General features: G+C 47.7%; 1 protein-coding gene across 2 annotated transcripts in view; it reads left to right on the top strand.

Moving 5' to 3' along the window:
• The window catches only part of DZIP1L (DAZ interacting zinc finger protein 1 like), a 390,767-nt gene that overhangs the window by 334,733 nt on the left and 31,194 nt on the right, over window positions 1–24,840 (top strand). For both annotated transcript variants that reach the window (XM_069213556.1, XM_069213557.1), the window contains exon 14: window positions 23,223–23,437. In XM_069213556.1, the coding sequence (XP_069069657.1) occupies window positions 23,223–23,437 (215 nt within the window). The remainder of the gene's footprint in view (window positions 1–23,222; window positions 23,438–24,840) is intronic.

Raw genomic sequence — 24,840 nt, 5'->3', positions numbered from 1 at the left:
AGGATGCATTGATTCATGGTCAAAAATTGCCAACAATTCAAATCTGCTACTCTGTATTAAATTGTATTAGGTCTGCAATCGCTATTAGGAAATGATACAGCCTGGCTGATTAAGCTGTATTTTAGCTTAATTTAGATATGGACAAGTTTAATAAACAAATTATGATTTTTTAACTTAATTAAGTATACGTCACTTTTTAAATTTCGTATATTTATAATGGTTTTAACCTATTAGTTGTGTCCATGACTTCAGGATATAACATGACTTCGTATTGTATTGATATGTACTCATTTTTTTGTATATATTTTGAAATGTGTTTCAGCAATTTGTTTACTTTGTCTAAAATGGACCTGTGCTTTTATGGCAACCTGCCTAATAAAGAAGTTTCTGACTGACTATGACTAACTGAAATGGGGAGGCGAATCCTGATCTTTTTGTTTTTAATAATAGAACCAGCAAGTTTGAAAATGAAATGCTGTGTTGAAACAAACGTTTTCTAACACAGAGACTACCAGACCTCATTTGGCTAGACTCCAAGGCAAACAGGGACCATTGGACCTCAGTTGTTAGTGGTGAGGTCATTTGCCTCTGGTGGCCAAGTGCAACCCCTTCAGCACTTGAATTTCAGTAGTTGTGGTGGCGAACAGGTTTCTCATGGAGGTAGTGTGTGAATACATCAAGCTCAACATTATGTAATCAGCCAGCAGCGCACTAATTGATTTTCCAAACCAGTTCTCGGCAGAAAGTTAATACACCCAAAAAACAAATACTGTACAGTCCAATATGCAGGTACGAATATTCACTGGAGTGGGACCACGGAACCTAGGACTGAAGATCCCTTTCCCCTCACCTAACTGTGTAATCAATTGTACATAAGGTACAGGTGCAGTGCAATTCCTCCTATTTAGAGTTTGTGTGCTTAATTGTATAGCCTTAGTCCCAGAATAAAAATCTCACCAACATGAGTCCTTTTCTCTCACCAGTCACAGCCAGGGCCCGCAGCTTCTATCTGCCCTCTTTTCTCACTCAAGGCAGATGATGCCCAGACTGCGACTTCATCAGTACACCAGTTCTGTCTATGGAAGAATCAGCTCAGAGGCTGCTGCCCAGCGTCTGGTTGTCAGGAAGGGTCCTGCACCAATAGCGGTCTCTGGTCGTTTGGAGACTCCAGTGATTCCTGTCGGATCAGAGGTCACGGGGCTGACAAAGGCACTTATAAAGGCAGAGGTGCACCTCTCACACTACTCATGACGGTGAGGCGGCTGCTTATTCCGTACAAGTCTGGTCTGTTCTCACAATGGTGCGGGCACACTTCAGGACAGTGCCACTGTACATGTCACTTGAATGGTAACTGCAGCACCATAGCAAGCCAGTCCCACGTGTAGCCTCTTCAGACAAGAATTGACATTCTGATCTGGGAGCACTCCAGTCACTCTTTCTTATGTCTTTCTGGCCATTGAAACCCTCAGCGCTACTGCTCACACCGGTAGTCAGCACCTCCTGCAGTGTTGGCACTCCTCTTCCTTCTTCTCCCTGGCAGGTCAACCTCCAGGCACTTCAGGACAGGAAGACAGCTCCTAATTCCAGGTCAGTTCCCAGGTGATGTCCCCTCAGCTCTTGGAAGCTGGCTGTCAGGTAAACACCAGCTCTGATTGCACAGAATTTGTCTGGTTACTCTGTGGAGCACCCCCTTCCTTAATCAAAGAGAACTTGGAACTGGATTAGCAATTGGGTAAGTAGGTCCATCTTTTATACAAGTAGGGTATGTGGCTTCTCTATCTGTACTCTCAGAACCGGTTTTGGTTCCAGGCACTCTGGGCAGGGGAACACAGTTGAACAACATGCAGGGGATATTCCTGTCCCACCAGATGCAAAGTTTCTATTGTTGACTAAAGACACAAGCTCCAGAGAGTATCCACAAATACTCATACATGGAAACATGACTGTTTCCAAGTTGTGATCTAGATCTTGCAAAAAAAACTTTCTGATGGATACTTCTAACAAATGTCTCTCCTTTTGAATTTCCCAAGATGCCGGAGCAGATCTCTAACTTTTTTACCGCAGGAGTCTTGGTGCACCCGCAAGTGGTGCCATCAGACTCGTGTGAGTGAACCGCGTTCCACCTCCTTAAGTGATGATGTGGAACTCCGTGTAGATAGCACTCCATTGAGATTATGTTGGTGATTTGGCGATTCCAACTTTGTTGGTGTTCTCCAGTGCCAGATATTGGATAAAGACAGTGTGCTAGGGAAATGTCCCCTCCAAAACCAAAGACTTCCAGCCGTGCCATGACATCAGGAAGCAAATATTGGTCACCGACCTACACTTATTCTACCTGTGGTGTCTAGATTCTGGGCACAACTCAGATTAATGCCGACCAGGAAGCAGGAGGCAAAGTAGTATGTTACTGAACACAAAAAAGTGAAATAGGGTCACACTTCAGGCAGCCAACCTGCTCTCACTCCAAGATGCTTGTCTCCTACCCCTTAAGGTGCATCTAAGTCCAAGTGTTAATTGTCCTCATTCCACCACTCCTGTTGCAAGGAGAAGTCACATAGCTGGCACACCAAGGATCCAATTCTGCTGGGATCATTCGACTCCAGGCCTGTTCTGACCCTAGTCCTGGGGCCCCACTGATTTCATGGGCTGTCAACCCCACAGCAGACAGAGGTCTTTAGGGCGGCCATACTGGAACTTTGTAGGGCAATGTTTACCCTTGTTGGATCGCCCTTGTACCCCCAGGGAGCCAAGTATTCCCTCACTTGGGTTCCTTGCTAGCAGGTGTCAGCTGACCCCATTGTGCCTCCATCCAGATCTCTGATGGTCCATGCCTCCACTACTGTGCCGGAGCCCTCATCCATTCCATTTGACTCAGCCCTGGCCCCCACTCCAACAGCACTTGCACCAGCTCCCACTCAGGCTCCTGTTTCTGATCTGGAACCTAATTAAGCCCTTACCAGAACTGTGCCTCGCTTTCAAGGTTACAAATACTCAACCCCCAGCTATAGATGATCACCAACCTTTTCATTAGTGCAAGTAATATTGTAGGCTTGAAGCCTTGTCCGACTTCTATTTCTGATACCAGTCAAGGGGTCCAGAATGCTTTGCACAACGGAGAGGATGAGGAGGAGGCAGACAGTTTGCTCTCACTACTTACACTTATGCTAGTCTATACTTAGATCTGCAGAATGCCAGTAGCTTAGATTCGTCCCTAGAGACAGGGCTAGACTCTTCTTTTGGGCCCCACACCGAGGAGAGTGACACTTTTGTTGAAGTAGTCTGTAGATCAGCAGAAGTGTTGAACCTACAGCTGCCTACTATAAACTGTGGTAAACTTACTGACAGAAACCTTTCGGCCTGGACCTGCAACCTTGGAATTCTTACTGCCTTTTAATGAGGACCTTATGAAAACCTTGATGACAACTTTGTATAAGGCATGCTCAACTCCTCAGTAAGTTGCTCAAGAGCTACAAATCATAGATTCACTCCTAGAGATCTGTCCTTTGTGACTGAGCACCCAACTTCTGAGAGCCAAGTGGTTCAGGCTTCCAGCACAAGTTAAATTTCAGTGCATTCCCTTCTACGCCTCTGGACATACAGTCGAAGAGTTTTGTTGTGTTTGGCAAAAATGTTTTCTTTTCTGTAGGTTTGGCACTGATGACCTTGAATGTTGTCTGCCTTCTGAGATGCTGCACACACATGCCTTGTGGTTTATGGCCAGTGAGACCTTACCCTGCATTGCTAATGTATTCAGGAATGCCCTTGCTCATACAATTGAAAAAGGACAGGGTGCAGCAACATTTTTGAGGGCTGGCCTGGACATGACTGATTTTCTGGTCCATGTCATAGGCACTAATGTTGTGATTAGGCGTCAGGCCCAGATGCATGCCATAGAGTTTTCTGGTGACATGCAGGCATCCTTTATGGATATTCCCTTTGAAGGCTCCAGGCTCTTTGGATATAAAGGCAGATTCTGCCCTCAGACATTTTAAAGAGAGGTGTGCTACGTCTCCTTTAGAGTTACTTTCTCTGACGTGCCAGTTCCATCAAAAATAAAGAAATTCAAAGAATACTCTTGAGGGCTTGCCTGTCACCAGAGGCCACCCCTGCAACTCATACCACAGCCTACACTACCTTTTTGGGCTTAAAAGATGCTTTAGCAGATGCAGTAAACACCACCAAGCACACGCAGTCTTTCTCTTCCTCCCTCCTGTTGCATCCACGCCCAAAATGCCTTGTTTTCCCCCGTCATCATTATGCACAACTGATAGAGTAGAATCAGTTTTTTGGAATCTGTTTTTTGCCTGGCTGTGAGTTCTAACCTCAGAGCAGTGGATGCTGCAGATTGTTCAATAGGTTTTGCACTCCCTTTAAGATCCACTACCCCTCACGTCTCACATGATTTTGTTCAAACTTCACCAAATCAAGCCTTCATCCTCTTTTCGTTCCTGATCCATGGAGCTGCACTCTGTCCTTGGACTTGCAGGATCCCTGCTTTCTTGTCCCTGTCCCCTACTCCCATACATACTTCCTGTGGAGCATTTTCCAGTTTGCTGTCCTACTATTTGGCCTCACCTTTACCCTTCGGTGTTTACAAAGGTGATCTTGAGGCTGCACTCTAGGTAGAAGGTTGATGATAAATGTATTCCTGGACCTTGATGACTGGGTACTAAAGGCAGACTTGCCGTAGACAGACCTCCTACAGACGATGGTCACCATACTGTCATCCCTGTGGTTTTCCCTAAATGAGCTGGACTCTCACCTGCAGCCTTTACAGTGGTTCCCCTTCACAGGGGCTATCCTGGACATAGGTGAATACAAGATCTACCACCCCACCACTGTGTCTGGGACTTTAAGGTTATCTACCTGAGGTTTTATGCTCACTCTTAAGTTGGGAAGCAGATTTTCCTTATGGTTTTTGGACTTGTGCATTCTGCTGGTCCTAATGTGCTTATTTTCACATTCTCAGCTTGCAGTGGAACTGCTTTGTGCTCAGCACTGGGGCAGTGAATTTGATAAAATCCATGTTTCAGAGGGTGCAGACTAGAACCCTCAGTAAATGCTGTTGGACACCAGTCTGATCTGTTTCCCTCTGCTACACCCAGAGCTCATAGTGGTGACAAATGCATTGTCTCTGGGTTGATGCAGTTATCTAGAAGAGGTAGCGATAGAGATCAGTGGCCTTTAGTTGCAAGCAGAGCAGAATCTCCCCATCAAACTTCTGGAGTTTTATGCCATTGGGATGCCTTTGAAAGCTTTCCTCTTATCCTCAAGCAGAAGCCGGTTTAGATTTTAACAGACAATACAGCTGTCATAGGGTACTGCAACAAGCAGGGAGGTGAAAGGTCATGGATTCCTTGGCAGGAAGCACAACAACTCTGGAAGTGCTTGAATCTTCAAGGGATGTCCCTAAAGGCCAGTCATTTGGCAGGTTTGTTGAATGGTAGGGCAGACTAGCTCAGCAGATATCAGATGATGGCCTACAAATTGCATCCTCATCCAGATGTGGCACAAGGTATTTTCACCAAGTGGAGCGTGCTTTGGTTGTATCTCTTTGCCACAGGAGAACATGCAGAATCATGATTATTCCACACGGGGGTTTCCACTTTCCAACCTCTGCCTCTCCTGTCTTGACATCCAAAGAAGACCAAGAAATACTGGCTCAGATGATCCTGATAGTTCACCGGTACAGCCAGAAGTGTGTGGTACCCGATCTGTTGAGCTTTTGCCCATTGCACCATCCCTTTTGTCCCAGTAGCATGGCAGGATCCCTCATCTGCATGAGTGGACTTTGAGCGGCTCCAACTGAGCAGATTTTAGTTATCTGCTGTAGTAGTGGACTTTATCCTTATGAGTAGGTGATGGGTTACCACCAACCAAATCTATTTATACTGGTTGTTGGAGGAAGTTTTGGACCTGATGCAGAGACTGTCAAATTAACAAGCTGAAAGCCAAACTGTCACTTTCGTTATTTGCTTCACCTCTGACTCAACAAGGCCTTTCAGTGGTCTTTGCTAAAGGTTATTTATTAGACATTTCAGTCTTTCCACATCTGCTTACTCAACCTTTGTTATTCAAGTTATCAGTTTTAATGTATTCTCCTAATGTGCTCACATCAATGTTCCCCCTACACCCTTCAGCATGCCTCAGTGGGACCTTAATTTGAATCTAACTTACTTATTGTTAAACCCTTTGAGTCCATGCTAGCCATCTAAATGGTATTTTTCACTGCAATTTATCCTGCATGCTGTGACATCAAACTGCAGGTGCTACCGTACACCGACTATTCCCAGATAAGTTGGTGCTGCAATCTTCTGCTTCCTTTTTGATGAAAGTGGTATCACCATTTCCTGGCACTCTCCACCACTCTCACTGCCTTTTTGCTCTGCTTCATTCTTCTGATGAGAAGTAATTTCATCATCTAGGCCTGAAGAGAGTGCTTAGCTTTTTCATTGAATGCACGAAGAGCACAGGGGGGTGACTAGATTTTTATCAGCTTTGTTGGTGCTAAGAAAGGAAAGGCAGTTTAGAAGTGAAACGTGCCAGGGTGTATTATCTACTGCATTAACAAATACATGCCTTGCCCAGGCAAAAATGGAGCCTCCTACGTGTTTTGGGTCCATCTCAGTAGAGCCAAGGCCACCCCAGAGCACTGGACAAGGGTGTTCCAGTATTGGACATCTGCCAGGCTGATTCATGGGTGCCCGTTCACACCTTCACCAGGCTTACTGTCTAGAAAATCAAGTTTGCAGAGAGGGTCATTCTGCCCATTCTTTTCTGCAGGACTTCCTGGACCACTCCTCAGACCCTCCACCTTTTGGGAGGTACTGCTTTAGCATCTATTCTTAATGTGAGGAATCTTTGGTTAATGTAGGAGGCTGGCCCGATGTGTGGTGGACATCTATGGTGTTGACACCTTATACCAGGTCCAGGCAACCATTATTCGTTAGTGTTACAGTGTCTAGGAAGCCAGTGCCTTCTAGTGGTAGACTTATCTAGAAGGTGTGTGAAGTACTTGCAATAGAATTGTAGGCACACAGTAACTTAACACACCTGAAAGGAACCACACAGTGTTGGAAAAATAAAGGTACTTTATTACAAGAACAGTAAACTCGAACACTATAGGCAATCCCCCCTTTCTGGAGACAAGTACACACAACATATACACAGATAAGTAGTAGGAATTAGCATACAAACACCAGAAATAGCAAGGACCCTATTGTGGGCCCAAACCATATGCTAACATAGTGGAATGCGAGAATGGGTCCCCCACCGGAAGATATGGAGCAGTTGGCCAAGGGCTAGGAGAGTATGGAACCCCAAGTGGTAAGTATCTAGAAGACCCCCAGCGACCAGGAGAGCAGAGGTAAGTTACCTGGTCGTCCCATAGGTTAACATGGGGACTTGGAATATTGCAAGAACAGGTCCATGCCGGTGGAACCCAGTGGTGGATTCTGGATGAAGAGGACCTGTAAAAGAAGGGGACAGAGTTCAGTCCATGCAGGAGTGTCCGGGCAGGACAGGAGGCAATGCCCACCCTTCTTTGGGTGAAGATCTGGGTCGACAGTGATGGATGAAGGCCAGCTGCAGAGTCCAGGAGCTGCAGAGGAGTCCCTGAAGTTGCCTAGGAGCTGTCCCTCGACGGTTGCGGGATTGCAGACAGATCAGTGGTCAGAAGGACCACCAACAAGCAAATGCAACTGGAGCTGTTGGCGATTTGCCTAGCTGAAGAGGACCAGCAAGGGCACTTGGAGGGAAGTCTGGGCTGACCCTAAGAAGACAGGAGAGCCAGCAGAAGCAGTCAGAGCCCCCACAAGCAACCCACTGGCAGCAGGCACAGTAAGTCGCAGTGAGGCCCAGGCAGTACACCTGAAGAGGAGTCCCACGTCGCTGGAGCATCAGAGAGGAGACTGTCCTAGCAGAGGTAGAGTGCTGGGCGCCGGGGCTACTTGGAGCCTGAACATCCCTCAGAGCATGATTCAACAAGCCCTGGTTGCTGCAACAGTTGCAGTGCACACGGATTCTGTCCTGCAGGAAGAGGCAAGGGCTCACCAACTCCCAAGTTGGACAGACGGCAGAGACGACCCCTCAGAACCACCATCTGTGCTGCAAATCTCAGCAACCGGACATTATTGCCTTAGGTGCCTGCAGATGCAGCGAAGTGACTCCACTCCAAAGATTCCTTCTTGCTTCTTTGATGCAGCTGAAGTCTTTCCAACCCCAGAAGATGCACAGCTATGGAAATGTTGGAAGTTGCTGACAGGTGCTGCGGTCACAATGTTGCATTGGCAAGTTGTCTCGGTGTTGCTGTCTTGTTCGGTTTGTGTGAAGTCCAGCAGTGATTCCAGTGGCCAGGAGCCAAAGAGGTTGTTGCAGAGGAGTCCTGGTGGAGTTCTGCATGCCAAATCTTGGGATCCACCTGCAGAGGAGTCCCTAAATAGCCCAAAAAGTGGCTTGGTCACTTTGCAGGGTGACCACCTATCGGAAGGGGTCACTGACGTAATCTGCCTAGCCTGACCAGTCAGATGGTCCCTGGTGTCTCTGCCCATCTTGGTTCAAGATGGCAGAATCAAGTGGCCACCTGGAGGAGCTCTGGGCACCACCCCTGAGATGGTGAAGGATAGGGGAGTAATCACTCATCTTTCTTTTGTGCAGTTTCGTGCCAGAACAGCAACTCGGGGTCCCTTGACTGGTGCAAACCAGTCACTACCTATGGCCCAGCTACATAATTGTAACTCCGAACCTAGGCATGTTTGGTAACGAACATATCTGATTCATACCCCAATACTGATGCCAGTATTGGTGGCATGTTTCCATGCATTCTGGGTACTCCTTAGAGGACCCCTCATACCAGTCTTCCAGGGTCTGCGAGCAGCCCATACTGCTGCAGCCCCTCAGACAGGATTCTGTCCTCCTGCTGTTTGACCAACTGAAGCAAGGGAAGGCAGAACAAAGGATTTTGTGTGGGAGAGGGGTGCAACTTCCTCTCCCCTGGAAATAGGTGTGACTAGCTTGGGAGGGGTGCCCTCCCCAAGCCACTGGTTTGCTTTGAAGGGCACATTTGGTGCCCTCTGTGCATAAACCAGTCCACACCGTTTCAGGGACCCCCAGTCCCTTCTCTGGCACAAAAATTGACAATGTAACGGGGAGTGACCTCTCCCCTGTCCATCACCACCCCATGGGTGGTGCCCAGAGCTCCTCCAGAGGGTCCATGGATTCTGGCATCTTGTTTCCAAAGTTGGCAGGGAACTCTGGGAGCATCTGAGTGGCCAGGCCAGGCAGGTGACATCAGAGCTCCCTCGTGATAGGGTGCTTACCTGGTTAGGTGACTGATCCCCCTTTCAGGGCCATATTTAGGGTATCTCTCTCTGGCGGGTCATCAGATTAGGCTTGCAAGACTCCACGGGGATTCCTCTGCAACCTCCACTTTGACTTCTGGCCACTGGAACTGCGACTGTACCTTCCAGGAACTGACAACAACTGCAGTCAATGAAAAAGACTCTTCTGCAACTTTGTTTCCATGACTCATACCAGCTTTGCAACATTTCCCCTGCCGTGCATGCTCAGAAGACAGCAACTCTTCAGCCTGCACAATAAGAAGGAATCTCCCTTGGAGTGAAGGAGTCACTCCCCTGCAATCACAGGCACCTACAGCAAGCGACTACCGGCTACGTGGATCTCCCCTCATCTTGAGCTGCGTGGATCCAGCATCACAGGTGGTGGTCTGGAGTAGTATTCCTGGTCCTCTCTGCCAGCTATCCAACTTGGGTGAAGGTAAACCTTTCCCTTCCCACGCAGGACAGTGCCCCCGTGCACTGCGTATTTTGCAGCTACCAAGGCTTGTTGGCATCTCCTCCAAGGGATCTTCAGATGACATGCAGCTCCAGCCCCCTGCACTCCTTCCTACAAAGCGCAGCCTCCGATATTGTGGTTCTGTGGCAGTGTGGGATGGCTTTTGTAGTGCTGCGTGTGCTCCTTCTGCAACTTCTATGTCCTTGTCCTGTGGGACTCCTGTGGGTGCTGCCTCTGCTCCTGTGGACCCTCTGCAATGCTGAACATCCCCTGTGACTCCTCCTCCTGGGTTGAGTCCTTCTGGGCCCTGCTGGTCCCTGGCAGCACCACTTTTTCACTAACTGCAAGTTTGCTTTTGCTAAGGCTTGTTGGTGGAATTCCTGCACGGAGACCCATCTGCAATCTTCACCCCACCATGGGACATCGACGGCATCCATCACTAACTCTTTTCCGGCTCCTGGGCTGCAGTACTGACCTGTTATTCATTACCGTCGACCAACTCCTGCAGGTACAGCTGGGTAGGTAGTAGCGCCTACTCCTCCTGGACTCCACTGTGACTCTTGTACTTGGTCCCCTCTCTCCACATGTCTTCTTTCTTCAGGAATCCACCGCTGGTTTCTTGCAGTTTTGTCTGGGTGTCTTCTTTTTCTTATTTTCCTCCTTTTGGGTGGTTTGGGGGAAATTCCTGTGATTTACTCCTGCTTTCCTTGTCGCCGGGGGTACTTTGTTACTTACCTCTGTGGTTTTCTAGTACTCCCAGCTCCCCTCTACACATTCCACTTCCCTAGGTGGGAGTCCTGTGTTCGCATTCCATTTTTTTAGTATATGGTTTGGGCTCCCCCTAGGGTCACTATTGGTTATTGCTATTTGCACTGTTTTCTAACTTTTTCTATGCCTATTTCTGATCACTAGGGTATATATTTAGTTTATTACTTACCGCCTATTGGACGGTTGCCCTTCCAGTATCTTTTCGTATTGTGCTTTGAAAAATAAAGTACCTTTATTTTTGTACAGCTGAGTGTTTTCTTTCATGTGTTTAAGTGCTGTGTGACTACAGTGGTATTGCATGAGCTTTGCACGTTTCCTAGATAAGCCGTGGCTGCTCATCCACAGCTATCTCTAGAGAGCCTGGCTGCTAGACACTGCCTTCACTTCACTAAGAGGGGATACCTGGACCTGGGATAAGGTGTAAGTACCTTAGGTACCACCACACACCAGGCCAGCTTCCTACGTTGGTGGTGTAGCGGTGGGATAAGCACTTGCAATTGCCTTACCACTCTGTCACTTGATACTTTCCACAGGAAAGACCACTTACTAGCTAGGGATCTACACATATATCTAGTGTCAAGACATAGTCTTTGGTGTTTGGGTAAGATAGGGGTCCAGGCATAGCCTTTGCTCCAAACTTCTGTAAGAGAGACTAGAGCTTCGGGAGGTTAGGCACACCATATAAAACACAAGCACATCTTCAGGACCTAGCACATCTCAAACCATGGGTTCTCACTATGAGGATCTTACCTTTCAGTAACTGAGGGAAGTATGTAAGAGTAGGACACTGAAGACAGGGGGGAACCCTAATAAGAGTCTGCTCCTAGGCGTGCTCCTCCAGGATGACCAAGCTGATAGCCAGGGAGAGAGGGAGGAGGATGTAGACTCTAACCCCCCAGTGTTAGAAAGAGAGGATCTAGACACTGAGGAGGGCCATGAGAGTCCCTCAGAGGATCACAGGGTCCACAGTAAACCCACTAGTATAGCTGGGGAGGTAGTTCCAAAGGTGGCTATGTTGATAAGCCCCCCTTTTTACCCAGAGTAAGACTAGGTACAGAACCTCCTCTGGCCACACTCATGTCACCTCAGTATAGGAGGGGACATGCTGCTCCACTCCAGCAGAATATTCTCTAGACAGAGAGCTCATGAAACTGAGGCTGGAGGAGGCCAAGCTGAGACTGCAACAGCTAGCCCTAGATAGGGAGGCCTTGGCAGTAGATAGAGAGAGGCAGGGATTGGGATTAGTACCCCATGGTGGAAGGAGCTTTGGTTTCAGGGAACCTAGGGTCAGGGAAAGCTCTTTTGATTCTAGAAACCTTAGTCAAATTGTCCCCCCTTAAAAGGTGGGGGATGACTTTCACAAGTGGTTCTTTGCTCTGGAAAGGGCATGCAAAGTTCATAGGGTCCCCAAGAGACAGTGGGCTGCTATCCTTTGGCTCTCATCTCTGACACGGGAAGGGATAGACTCCTTACTATCAGAGAGGAGGATGCTGGCAATTACACTGTGTTAAAGTCTGCTCTTTTTGATGGGTTTGGTCTTACCACTAAACAGTACAGAATCAAGTTCATGAAGACCAGAAAAGAGTACTCCCAAGATTGGGTTGATTTTGTGGATTGCTCTGTTAAGGCTTTGGGAGGCTGGTTGCATGGTAGCCAAGTCAGTGACTAAGAGGACTTATACAACCTTATTCTGAGAGAGCATATACTTAACACGTGTGTGTCTAATTTGTTGCACTAGTGCCTGGTAGACTCAGATCTGACCTCTCCTCAAGAATTGGGAACGATGGCAGACAAATGGGTCAGAACAAGGGTGAGCAGAAAAGCTCACACAGGGGGTGACAAGGACAAGAAAAAGGAAACAGTTAAGTCTCAGGACAAGAGTGGGGACAAAAACAAACCAAAAGAGACTTCATCAGGTACGCAAAATTCCTCTGGGGGTGGGTACAAGTCCTCTTCCTCTTTTTTCCACAACAAAAAGCATTAGTGCTATGTTTATAAAAACAAAGGCCATAGGCCAGGAGACAGCTCCTGTCCTATGAAAGGCACCAAGTCACCCACCACTACAAACCCCACCTCTACCACTGGTGCCCCTAGTAACAACAGTAGTGGTGGGTCAGGTAAAAATAGCCAATCCAAGGGTGTAGCTGGGCTCACTTTAGGAAGTGTGGTGGTGGCTGGCTTAGATAGGGATACTAATGAGGCTGTTTTCCTCTCAGATGGGTATTGATTTTTCCACCCTTGCTGCCTGTCCCGTTAACATGGTTAAGTACAGGCAGCTGCTCCTAATAAATGGTGTTCAGGCAGAGGTCTACAGGGAGAAAGGTGCCAGTGTCACTATGGTGACTGAAAAACCGGTGTCCCTGAGCAACACCTACTTGGTCATCAGTACCTAGTGACTGATGCCCACAACAACACTGTAAGCCACCCCATGGCAGTTGTTGATTTCAGCTGGGGGAGGGGTTTACTGGCCCAAAGTAAGTAGTAGTTTCCACAGACTTAACTGTAGAGTGTCTCTTGGGGAATGACTTGGAGACTTTGGCTTGGGCTGAAGTGGAGTTGGAGGCCCATGCAGCAGTGCTGGGCATCCTAGGGCATATTTTTGCTTTGACCAGGGCACAGGCAAAAAGAGAAAGGAATCTTGGAGCCTGGAACAATGGCCCAGGACACTCCCAATGCCAAGAGTAGAAAGGGCAAAAGGTTGCCCCCTACCCCACCCTCCAGTGAGGATTCCCCCTTTGAGGAGGAGCAATCCACTCCCTTGGTAGAGCCTACACCTGAAGAGTTGAAAGCTGAACTTTTAGGTGCAGGGTGTCCTTCCAGGGAGGAATTCAGTATTGGCACAGAAAACCTGTCCGCACTGGAAGGATAAAGACAGCAAGCTATCCTTCAGGAAACAGGGGATGTCAGTGGCACCCACAAGGTGTATTGGGAAGACAACCTATTCTACTCAGAACCTAGGAAACCCAAGCCTTTGCCACCAGGAAGTTGGTAGTACCTCGAACAGTATAGAGAATTATTGTTGACCCTTTCCCATGTCATACCTCTGGCAGGTCACCTGGGGCAAAGTAAGATTTGGGACAGACTTGTTCCGCACTTTCATTGGCCCCATATGTCTGAAGACACAAAGGAGTTTTTTGCTCCTGTGTCACCTGCCAAGTCAGTAGCAAGACAGGTGGCACCCCTATGGCCCCTGTAATCCCACTACCAGTGGTTGGGGTTCCCTTTGAGAGGGTTTGGATGGATATTGTTGGCCCCCTAGATTTGCCCACTGCCTCTGGAAACAGATTACTGGTGGTGATGGACCATGCCACCAGGTATCCAGAGGCTATACCTTTAAGGACCACTACAGCTCCTGCAGTGGCAAAAGTTCTCCTGGGAATCTTCTCCAGGGTGGGTTTCCCAAAAGAGATGGTATCAAACAGAGGTACAAACTTCATGTCTGCATATCTCAAAGCCATGTGGAACGAATATGGTGTTACTTACAAGTTCACCACCACATACCACCCCCAAACTAATAGTTTGGTTTAATAAAACTCATAAGGGCATGATCATGGAACTCTTTGAAAAACTCAGAAGGAGATGGGATGTTCTACTGCCATGCCTCCTTTTTGCCCACAGGGAGGTTCCTCAGAAGTGAGTGGGCTATGGCCCCTTTGAACTTCTGTTTCGACATTGTTGAGACAGGGCCACTCACCTGAAAAGCAGGATGTTTGCAGGGGCAATGGTATGCCCCCTACCTCCTGGAATACCTCTCGGCACTTCCTGGTAGACACAGAAACCCCTGCAGGTGTCCCAAAAGGAAAGGGGGAGTGGAAGAGAAAGAGACAAAACACTGCCACGTCTTGCCGGTCCAGCCAGGCACCCTGTATCTTCACGGGGCAGGTTGTTGTTGACAGAGTGATAGTAGAGTTAGTGCACTCAGTTTCCTTGAAACTGAATCTCTCTTTCTGAAATGGGCACATGACCGGTAGAAGAACACTGGGATGCTCCAGCACTTTTCTTTGATAATAATAACTGTTGGCACAATTACTAACCCTGCATTACCAAAAACCCAAACTGTGTACCATGACAATAAGTATTGCAACACTAGAGTTGGTTTCACAGAGATTCACTGTTTCACACTACAGTTAGAACTGTCGTTGCACTTATCATGCACAAGAAAGACAAACAAGGGCATTAATATATCACGTATAACTTTCCTGCATGCATAGGGTTAAACTAGAAGGAACAAAAACAATCCAAGAAATAAAAATGTCCACTCTGGGTTTAAACAGTTAGGGTGGCACAGTTTGGTTTGGTTTCACTGTGTGTGTGTGAAAAACCCTTGAAAAGCAAATTCCTCAAACCTGAAACACAGGCATGAATGACACAATTTAAATCCAAGAGTTCTGCTATTAGAGAAAGAAAAGCCACGTAAATGCTCTTTTAAAATTGCACTGTCACTTTTTGTAGTACTTGAGCTCAAGCAGATTTCCTGACGCACATTTAGGCAAGTAACTACAATAATAATGTAGAATGTTCAGAAATGCATTTGTCTCTTCAAGATAAGCACTCTGCCAAAATACGAGGTGTAAAATACACCAGCTGTTCTAGGAAAGTGCAGCGCTCAAAGAACAAACTCCCTGGAGAATACTAGTCACTTAGCTGCAGCCTTTTCCGGAGTGCTGGAGGAATGCCTGGTGTCAGCTGGTACAGGATCGAAGAAAAGAATAGCAGGGGCTGGACTGCCAATTCAGATGCTGAGATCAGGAAGCAAAACAAAGCCAAGCAGAGAGGCATGCTTCACTCTGCTATTTATAGCCAATCAGAAAAGCAGTTGAGTTTCCACATGTGGATGAGCCACCTCACCCAATTAGAAGTACATATCTACACCACACCCAATTAGAAGCACATGTCTACACCTGCTCACATTAGCAAACAAGCATTGGTAAAACAAGCACTGATAAAACCAATTGTGTAACACAACACATTGGCCGTCATTACAACTTTGGCAGGAGGCAACCGCCGCCCACCAAGTTGTAACCGCCGCGCGGCCGCCAATGTGGCCAGACTTCCGCGGTGGCCATCACAACATCCCCGCTTGGCCGGAGGGCGGAATACGATTTTCCGTCCGCCGGCCCAGCGGGGATGTGTGCCGCAACACGGGAGCCGGCTCCAAATGGAGCCAGCGGTGTTGCAGTGGTGCGACAGGTGCAGTTGCACCCATCGCGCTTTTTACTGTCTGCTATGCAGACAGTGAAAAGCTCCATGGGCCCCCAGGGGCCCTGCAACTCCCCATTCCGCCAGCCTTTTCATGGCGGTTCCTACCACCATTAAAAGGCTGGCGGGAGGGGGACTCGTCATCCCCTGGGCAGGGCTGCCCTGGAGGATTACAGCCGCCGGGACCAATGTGGCGGTAAACCGCCGGGACCAACGTGGCGGTAAACCGCTGGTCCAGGCGGTGTGACTGTGGCGCTTCCGCCGCGGTCGTAATACACATGATTGCACCGCCAGCCTGTTGGCGGTGCAATCCGACGAAACAGCCCTGGCGGTCTTTGACCGCCAGGGCTGTAATGAGGGCCATTATGTTTGCTTAGAAACATGAAGGTTTAACCAAGAACAGAGATATGATTTAACCCTAATCCCAGGGGATGCAGACAGATAACGCAGGAGGCACCTTGGGGATCCTGACAGACACCCTGTTAGGGCTCTACTTGTAAGGTTGGGCTGGGAGCAACCCCTCAATCCCCCTAAACAAGACATTGTGGATTATGTACCTGGCCTCAGATCTAGGATGGCTGAGTATATAAAAAAGGCCACTAAAAACTTTCAGGCCAGCCAAGAACTGCAGAAGCAGTGGCATGACCAGAAAGCTGTCCTAACTGTGTACCAGCCAGGACATAAAGTGTGTGTCCTGGAGCCTGTGGCTCCCAGGGCACTTCAAGACAAGTGGAATGGTCCCCATACTATAGTGGAGAAAAAGGGTGAGGTCACCTATTTAGTGGACCCTGGCACTCCTAGAAGCCCCTTCAGGGGGCTTCATGTGAACCGCCTTAAGCCCTACTATGACAGGGCTGATATGACCCTGCTCCTGGCTAATGATGAGGGACAGGAAGAAGACAGCGACCATCTTCGTGACCTCTTCTCCACCACTGCAGCTGATGGCACAGTGGATGGAGTTATCCTAGCAGGCTGCCTTTCTGAGTCTCAGAAAGAGCACTGCAGGAACCTCCTAGGGCAGTTTGTCTGTTAAAAGTAAACTTTACAGGCAACTTGATCACGTTAGGGAGAACAAGCAGATGTGCAAAGGATGCTAGACCTAGGAGTAATCAAGCACTCAGACAGCCCCTGGGCTAGCCCAGTGGTGCTATTTCCAAAACCTCACTTCCAAAATGGGAAAAAAGGAGATGAGGTTCTGTGTTAATTACAGAGGGCTCAACACAATCACAAAGACTGATGCTTACCCTATTCCTAAGGCATCTGCCAAGTATCTCAGCACCTTTGATCTGACTGCAGGCTATTGACAGATCAGGTTAACAGAGGATGCTAAACCAAAAACTGCTTTTTCAACCATTGGAGGACATTATCAATTCACTGCTATGCCCTTTGGTTTGAAAAATGTGCCTGCTACTTTTCAGAGGCTTTATGAATACAGTCCTCCAAGGTTTGGAAGCCTATAGTGCAGCCTATCTCAATGAAATAGCTGTCTTTAGCTCCACCTGGGATGACCACCTGGTCCACCTTTGGAATGTTTTGGAGGCTTTGCAAAAAGCAGGCCTCACTATCAAGGCCTCTAAGTGCCAGATATGGCAGGCGAAGGTTGTATATCTGGGTCACCTGGTAGGTGAAGGCCAGATTCAACCATTGCAGGGGAGGATCCAAACTATTTTAGATTGCACTCCCCCTACTGCACAGACCTATGCAAGAGCCTTCTTAGGACTCCCCGGGTACTACAGGAGGTTCATCAATAATTATGGCTCCATTGTAGCGCCTCTTAATGACCTCACATCTAAAAGGATGCCTAAAACGATTTGATGGACAGCTAGCTGTCCAAAAGCTTTTGAGGATCTCAAACAGGACAATTGCTCAGCACCTTTGTTAAAAAGCCCTGACTACTCCTAGAAATTCATAGCCAAGACTGATGCTTCTGAGGTAGGGGTTGGGGCAGTTCCATCACAGCTCAACACTGAGGGCCAGGATCAACCAATAGCTTTTATAAGCATAAGGTTGACCCCCAGAGAGAGGTGTTGGTCAGCTATAGAAAGAGAGGCCTTTGATGTGGTCCAGGCTTGAAGAAGCAGAGGCCACATCTGTTTGGCACTCACTTCATTGTTCAAACAGACCACAAGCCCCTTCTATGGCTCAAACAGATGAAGGGAGAAAACCCCAAATTGTTGAGGTGGTCCACATCCCTACAGGGAATGGACTATACAGTGAAACATATACCTGGGAGTAACCACTCCAATGTAGATGGACTCTCCAGTTATTTCCATTTAGACAATGAAGACTCGTCTGGGCAAGGTTAGCCTTCTTGTCCTTCATTTGGGAGCATTGTGTAGGAAAGTACCATCTTTCTTGGCATGGTTACCCCCATTTTCTGCCTGTTGTCAGTGTGCTTGACTGTGTCTACTGGGATCCTGCTAACCAGGACCCCAGTAGTTTACCTCTCTCCTGTAAAATGTACTTTTTTCTTCCCACAGTTGGCATACTGCTCACCCCATGTAAAGTCCCTCTTTTTGGCACGGTTACCCCCATTCCTTTTCTGCTGTCAGTGTGCTTAGACTGTTTTCACTGGGTTCCTGCTAACCAGAACCCCAGTGATTGTGATCTTTCCTCTAAATTTGGTTGACTTGGTACGCTTTACACCCCACTATTGGAATTCTGGTGTAACCTGTGTAGGACGCTGGCCTGGTGTGTGATGGGTACCTAAGGTACTTAGACTTTATACCGGGTCCAGGCATCCCCTCTTAGTGAGGTGTAGACACTGTCTGGCAGCCAGGCTCTCTTTAGAGGTAGCCGTGGATGAACAGCCAAGTCTTATCTAGAAGACATGCAAAGCTCATGCAATACCACGTTAGTCTCACAGCACTTACACAAATGAAAGAAAACACTCAGTTGTACTCAAATAAAGGTACTTTATTTTAGTGACACAATTACCAAAAAGTACTAGAGAGGCAACTCTCCAATAGGAGGTAAATAACACACTAGATATGTACACTTGTAATCAGAAATAAGCATAAATAGCAGTGAAAAACTGCAAATAGCAATAGACAATAGTGACCCTAGGGGGAGCCCAAACCATATACTAAAAAAATGGAAAGCAAATGCAGGACCCCCACCTAGGCAAGTGGAATGTGTAGAGGGGAGCTGGGGGAACTAGGAAACCCCAAAGGTAAGTACCACAGTGCCCCCCAGTGACCTGGAAGAAAGGAGTAAGTTACTGGATTTTCCCCAAACCACCAAAAAGGACTAAAAAGAAAATATGATAAGACTGCAATAAACCAGTGGTGGATTCCTGAAGAGGAAGACCTGTGGAAGAGGGGGACCAAGTCCAGAAGTCGTAGGAGTGTCCGGTGGTGGCAAGAGCCACTACGCACCTGTCTGTGGTTGCAGTTGATCGACGGTAGGACGAAGACGGTCAGCAATGCAGCCCTGGAGCTGGAGAAGAGTTCCTGGAGGATGCAGTCAACGCTCTATGCCAGATGGAAGATTGCAGTCGGTCAGTGGCGTGGAAAAGCCACCAACAAGCCTTGGCAAAGGCAGAAGTCGCGCTGAAGTAAAAGTGGGGCTACCGGGGACCAGCAAGATCCAGGAGGATACAACCCACGGCGGGGAGTCTTGTGGGGACCATCAGAGAGTCCACAGAGGAAAAGGCAGACCCCACAGAAGACCCACTAGAAGAGAAACCAGGAGTCGCAGAGGAGCCCATGCAGCACAACAGGAGAAGGGTCCCAGGCCACCGGAGAAGTACGCAAAGGGTTGTGTGTCACAGGGAAGAGTGCTGGGATCTGGGCTACACGGAGCCTGAAGGTCCCTTGGAGGAGATGGCAACAAACCTTGGTAGCTGCCAGGGATGCAGTGCATGAGGGTACTGTCCTGCATGGGAAGGCAAGGACTTACCTCCACCAAAGTTGGACAACTGGTAGAGAGGACCAAGGGGACCACTCCAGACCACCACCCTGATGCAGGATCCACTCAGCTCTGGATGAGAGGAGATCCAAGCAACCGGTCGTCGTTGCAGTTGGTGCCTGCAGATGGAGTGTCCAGTTGCAGTTCCAGTGGCCAGAAGTCAAGGAGGAGGTTACAGAGGAGTCCTGCTGGAATCGTGCAAGCCGCGTCTGAGGACCCACCCACATCGAGCCAGGTGACCACCTATCAGGAAGGGGTTCGGACGTCACCTGCCTGACCTTGCCACTCATATGCTCCCAGAGGCCTCTGCCCACCTTGGATTCAAGATGGCAGACTCAAAGGACCCTCTGGAGGAGCTCTGAGCACCAACCCTGGGGTGGTGATGGACAGTGGAGTGGTCACTCCACTTTCCATTGTCCAGTTGCACTCCAGAGCAGGGGCTGAAGGCCCCTGAACCTGTGCAGACCGGTTTATGCAAGTAGGGCACCAAATGTGCCATTCAAAGCATACCAGTGGCTTGGGAAGGCTACCCCTCCCAAGCCATGCTACACCTATTCCCAAAGGGAGAGGGTGTAACCCACCTCTCCCAAAGGAAATAATTTGTTCTGCCTTCCTGGGCTTGAGCTTTTCAAGCAGCAGGAGGGCAGAAATCTATCTGAGGGGTGGCAGCCACTTGGGTTGCCCGGGAAGCCCCTGAAGGCTGGTAGGAGCAGTGCTGAGGGTCCTCTAAGGCAGTGACCTATGTCCAATACACACTTGAAATGGCGTCCCTGCACTCACGAAGTACATGAAATTGGAGCTGGCGTCCGTGGAGGCACCTCTGCTCATGCAGGGGTGCCCTCACATATAGGTACTTGCACCCTCCCCTCTGGGCTAGGAGGGCCTTCCATAAGGGACCTGGTGTAGTGACCTATAATGAAAAAGGGTGCATGCACCCTTTCACGCAGGGTGCAATGGGAGGCCTGCAGATACACTTTGCATGGGCTCCCCATGTGTGGCATAATACATGCTGCAGCTCATGGAGAACCCCTGGCATCCAAATGCCCCGGGGTACCTGGGTACCATATACTAGGGACTTACAAGGGGGCTCCAGTATGCCACATGTGGGGTGTGTGCGGTCCAAGCAACCAAATTTAAAAGAAGAGACCACAGTCACTGGGGTCCTGATTAGCAGGATCCCAATGAACACAGTTAAACGCAAAAAAATGGGGGGTAACCATGCTAAAAAGAGAATACTTTCCTACATACTGCTAGAATGCCATCTGCGCTCTGATGCCTGCTAGCGCTCTGTGGAGATTTCCCTTGTATAGGTCCACTGGGGTATAGTAAAGGTTTCTAAACAGCCTGAATACAGGCCATTCCTTCCATCCTACAGCAGAAAGGGTTTGTCCTGATGCCTTAATGGAATGCTAGGAAGCTCAAATGCACAAACTGTCCACAAGAGTTATCAGGTTTGAAAAGGAAAAGTCACCTCACATACATATCATGAAACCTTGGGCCTTAAGTCTAAGCCTTCAAGTTCTCTGACCGTGACTAGCGAGCCAAGCTCTCATAATGAGAGCAGACAAAAAAACTACATCACCACAGAGGGAAGCTTGAGGTGTTCTTCTCTTTTGGAGGAGTTGCTGCTGCTATGTGATTGGGCCATAGCAAACAAAGTCCAAAAGAACCAGGCAGATGTTCTTAGCCCCTCTCTTTATTATTGCCTGGCTTGAATAGGAACTCCATCAGATTCAGGTACAACTTGTGATCAGAAAAAGGGGCCTTCCAGCACTGAATTTAATTTCTACCCACAGAAAAAAAATGTCTGTTCTACAGGAGCAGGTGCAATACTTTTTTTGTTTTTTTTACATGGTCAAACATTTGCCTATGTGTTTGGTCGTTTCTTCTCATTTCCAGAGTCCGTGGAAGTCCAAGGCAGAGCATTGTTCACTAATACTGGTTGTGTCAGTGAGGCAGTGCCAATTCCAGTGTTTCTAGCGAGGGTGACTCTCAGTAACCACCGATTCAATTGAAAAACAGCCTAAACCTGGTTCCAAACACAGCAGTCATGTTCTCCATCACAACTTGAAGTCACTCATCCTGACCTCTTGTTTGACTATTGAGTGCTTAGAATTTGTCCATCTTAACATTTTCTCAGATTCCAGGGCATCATTGGAAGAGACTTCTGCGCCAGATGCAACAAAAACATACAACATGGAGTGGAAATGCTTCTGTATGGGGCAAAAGCTTACACGTCTGAATCCCATTTTGGTTCAACCCTACCAAGTTATATTGTACATTCTACACCTAGCCTAAGAAGCTCTCAAATATTCCTCAATCCGAGTTGATTTAACCGCTATTTCAAGACTTAGACTTAGAATAGAGGATTTTTTACCTTTAACTTTCCAGATAGTTGTCAGACATTTCAAGTTTGTTGTGGTCATTTTATGCTTGATCCTTCAGAATCCACTTTCTCTAGCCAAGAAGGTTTTTTTTCTCCTCTTCCGACAACTACAAAACTGCCCTTATCCCCCATTGATCATAATGTTTGCTAGCAGCCAAACTCAGTCTACAAACGTATGTTCCTTAATGAAGTCACCCCAACTGCTGCTTAATCTTTGTAAATCTGTCAGTCTTCCACTTTGCAACTTCTTACCAAATCTTTCACATTATACCTTTGTATTGAATTTATCCCTCTGCTGTATAAGATTTTCATTTATCTTCATAAACTATAGGATAATTTTCTGCTGCATGCCTGGATGCTGGAACACTTTCTCTCATCAGTTCTGTAGTTGTAATAAAAATAGATTTACTCTGTAGATAGTAATTGAAGACATTGAGCGTAAATTCTGAGTTAAAATTCTGTGAAACACAGAGGTGTGGAACCCTTTCTGTTCTGGGATCCGTGTCACATGAACTGAAAACAAGAACTGCTACTGGGACACAAGTTCCAGTACAAAGCATTGTGAGTATTGGAAACTCCTTAATTCTTAAAAGTCTATTTATCACAACCTTTCAATGTAGGCCTACCAGTCTAAGCTTTACCCTACATGATAGACGGGTTCAATGCATTTTGCACTACCAGTGCTGCAATGCAGACTTGAAGCATTCATCTCTGCATTTTGGCTCTCTAAATTCCAGGAAAATGTTGTCTTGAATGGGCTCCTGAACAGTGATGATCATCATGTAGACATTTGCACCCTGTATGTGAATTTAAAAACAACTATATGGTAATGAAGTGTCCTGGGTCCATGCATGCAGCAGTGAATTATTCTTACATTTATGACTTCACTGAAAATTCCTGCAATGCGGAACCAGCTCTTGAATTGTAACCCTTTCTTTTGGAACCTACAGGTATTATTTCAGGGTGAAATTCTCAAGCAGTTTATTCAATATAAATGCATGTGAAGTTGCTAGCTTTGAACTGAGAAAATGTGTTGCAGTAAACATTCATTGTATCACCTGGATAAAAACATTTAGACTATTCATGTCTTTTCTTCATGTCTGTTTGTGTGTATGTCTAGCTGAGGTTTGCAGCTGCAAATGTTGAGACCTCTTTGTTTTCTCTGCAGCACCCCACCTTTCTCTTCAGAGGAGGAATCTATGGATGACAAAGGATACCTCACCAGTCCAAAGTCGAACCACCCTGGAAGTAATCAGGTGATCCAACTTAGCCCAAGAAAACAAGTAGAGGAAATTAACTATGACGACTGGTCTGACACAGATATATCTGAAATAGATGCCAGCCCCATGTCAACAGGACCATCAGTAGGACGGACTAATCAAGGTCAGTGTAGAAGGTGGATGTGAAAGTCTTTAATGGGTTATCCTCATTACTGTGATTACCCTTTTCTTGTGCCAGTACGTACTTGATGAGGTGACCTGGAGGAGAGATGGATTCACAGCAGTCCAACAAGATTCCTAAAACCGTAAGACTCCTAGGTTGATGCAGAAATTAAATGTAATAAATTCTCACACAACATAAGAAATACGCAAACTTCTAGGTCATAGCTGCCACAGTACTATGGACCTAAATTTCAAAGATTCACTATCACCATCATTCAAATGGTAATGTAAGATGTAAGGGCCGAGATGGCTGCCCTGTAAATATCTGAAATTGAAGCCCCAAAGTCTTCTACCTAGGCTGCTATGCCATATTAGATCTACCCTATACCACACTTGGTACTGCAGTATTATGAGGAGCATAGGCACACTTGGTACTGCAGTATTATGAGGAGCATATGCCAAAGAAATCACATTTTTATGAATCTGCTCAAGGTTGAAAAATACCAATGTTGACAATTCTCACATTTTGTGAAGTCTTTAGGCCTTGTCAAATAGATTTTCAATCATTCGCATTTATAAAGCGCGCTACTCACCCATAAAGGGTCTCAAGGCGCTGGAGGGGGAGGGGGGGGGGGTCAGTGCTTGAAGAGCCAGGTCTTGAGCTGCCTTCTGAAGGAGAGGTGTTCAGGTATGGCGCGAAGGTGGCTGGGCAGAGAGTTCCAGGTCTTCGCTGCCAGGAAAGAGAAGGATCTTCCTCCGGCGGTGGCTTTGTGGATGCGGGGTACGGCTGCCAGGGCCTGTCCGGCGGATCGTAGAGTGCGCGGAGGAGTGTAGAAGGAGACGCGGTTGTTGATGAGTTTGGGTCCGAGGTTGTGAAGGGCTTTGTGTGCGTGGGTGATGAGTCGGAAGGTGATCCTCTTGTTGACGGGGAGCCAATGGAGTTTTTTCAAGTGTCCTGAGATGTGGTGGTGGCGAGGGATGTCCAGGATGAGTCTTGCAGCAGTGTTCTGGATCCGTTGGAGTTTCCTCAGCAGCTTGGTAGTGATGCCCGCGTACAGGGTGTTCCCGTAGTCCAAGCGACTGGTGACGAGGGCGTGGGTGACAGTCTTCCTGGTGTCGGTGGGGATCCAGCGGAAGATCTTGCGGAGCATGCGTAGGGTGTTGAAGCATGCTGAGGTCACCGAGTTCACCTGTCTGGTCATGGTGAGGGATGAGTCCAGGATGAAGCCGAGGTTGCGTGCGTGGTCGGTGGCCGAGGATGAGGACCTCCGTCTTGTCGGCGTTCAGTTTCAGGCGGCTGTCTGTCATCCAGTTCGCCACTTCCTTCATTCCTTCATGAAATCTGGTCCTAGCTGAGGTGGGGTTGTTTGTGAGGGATAAGATGAGCTGGGTGTCGTCGGCGTA

Source organism: Pleurodeles waltl, chromosome 11 (assembly GCF_031143425.1).
Source record: "Pleurodeles waltl isolate 20211129_DDA chromosome 11, aPleWal1.hap1.20221129, whole genome shotgun sequence".
Lineage (NCBI taxonomy): Eukaryota > Metazoa > Chordata > Amphibia > Caudata > Salamandridae > Pleurodeles > Pleurodeles waltl.
Note: the sequence above shows the minus strand (reverse complement) of the source record. Positions and strands in the feature narration are given on the sequence as shown.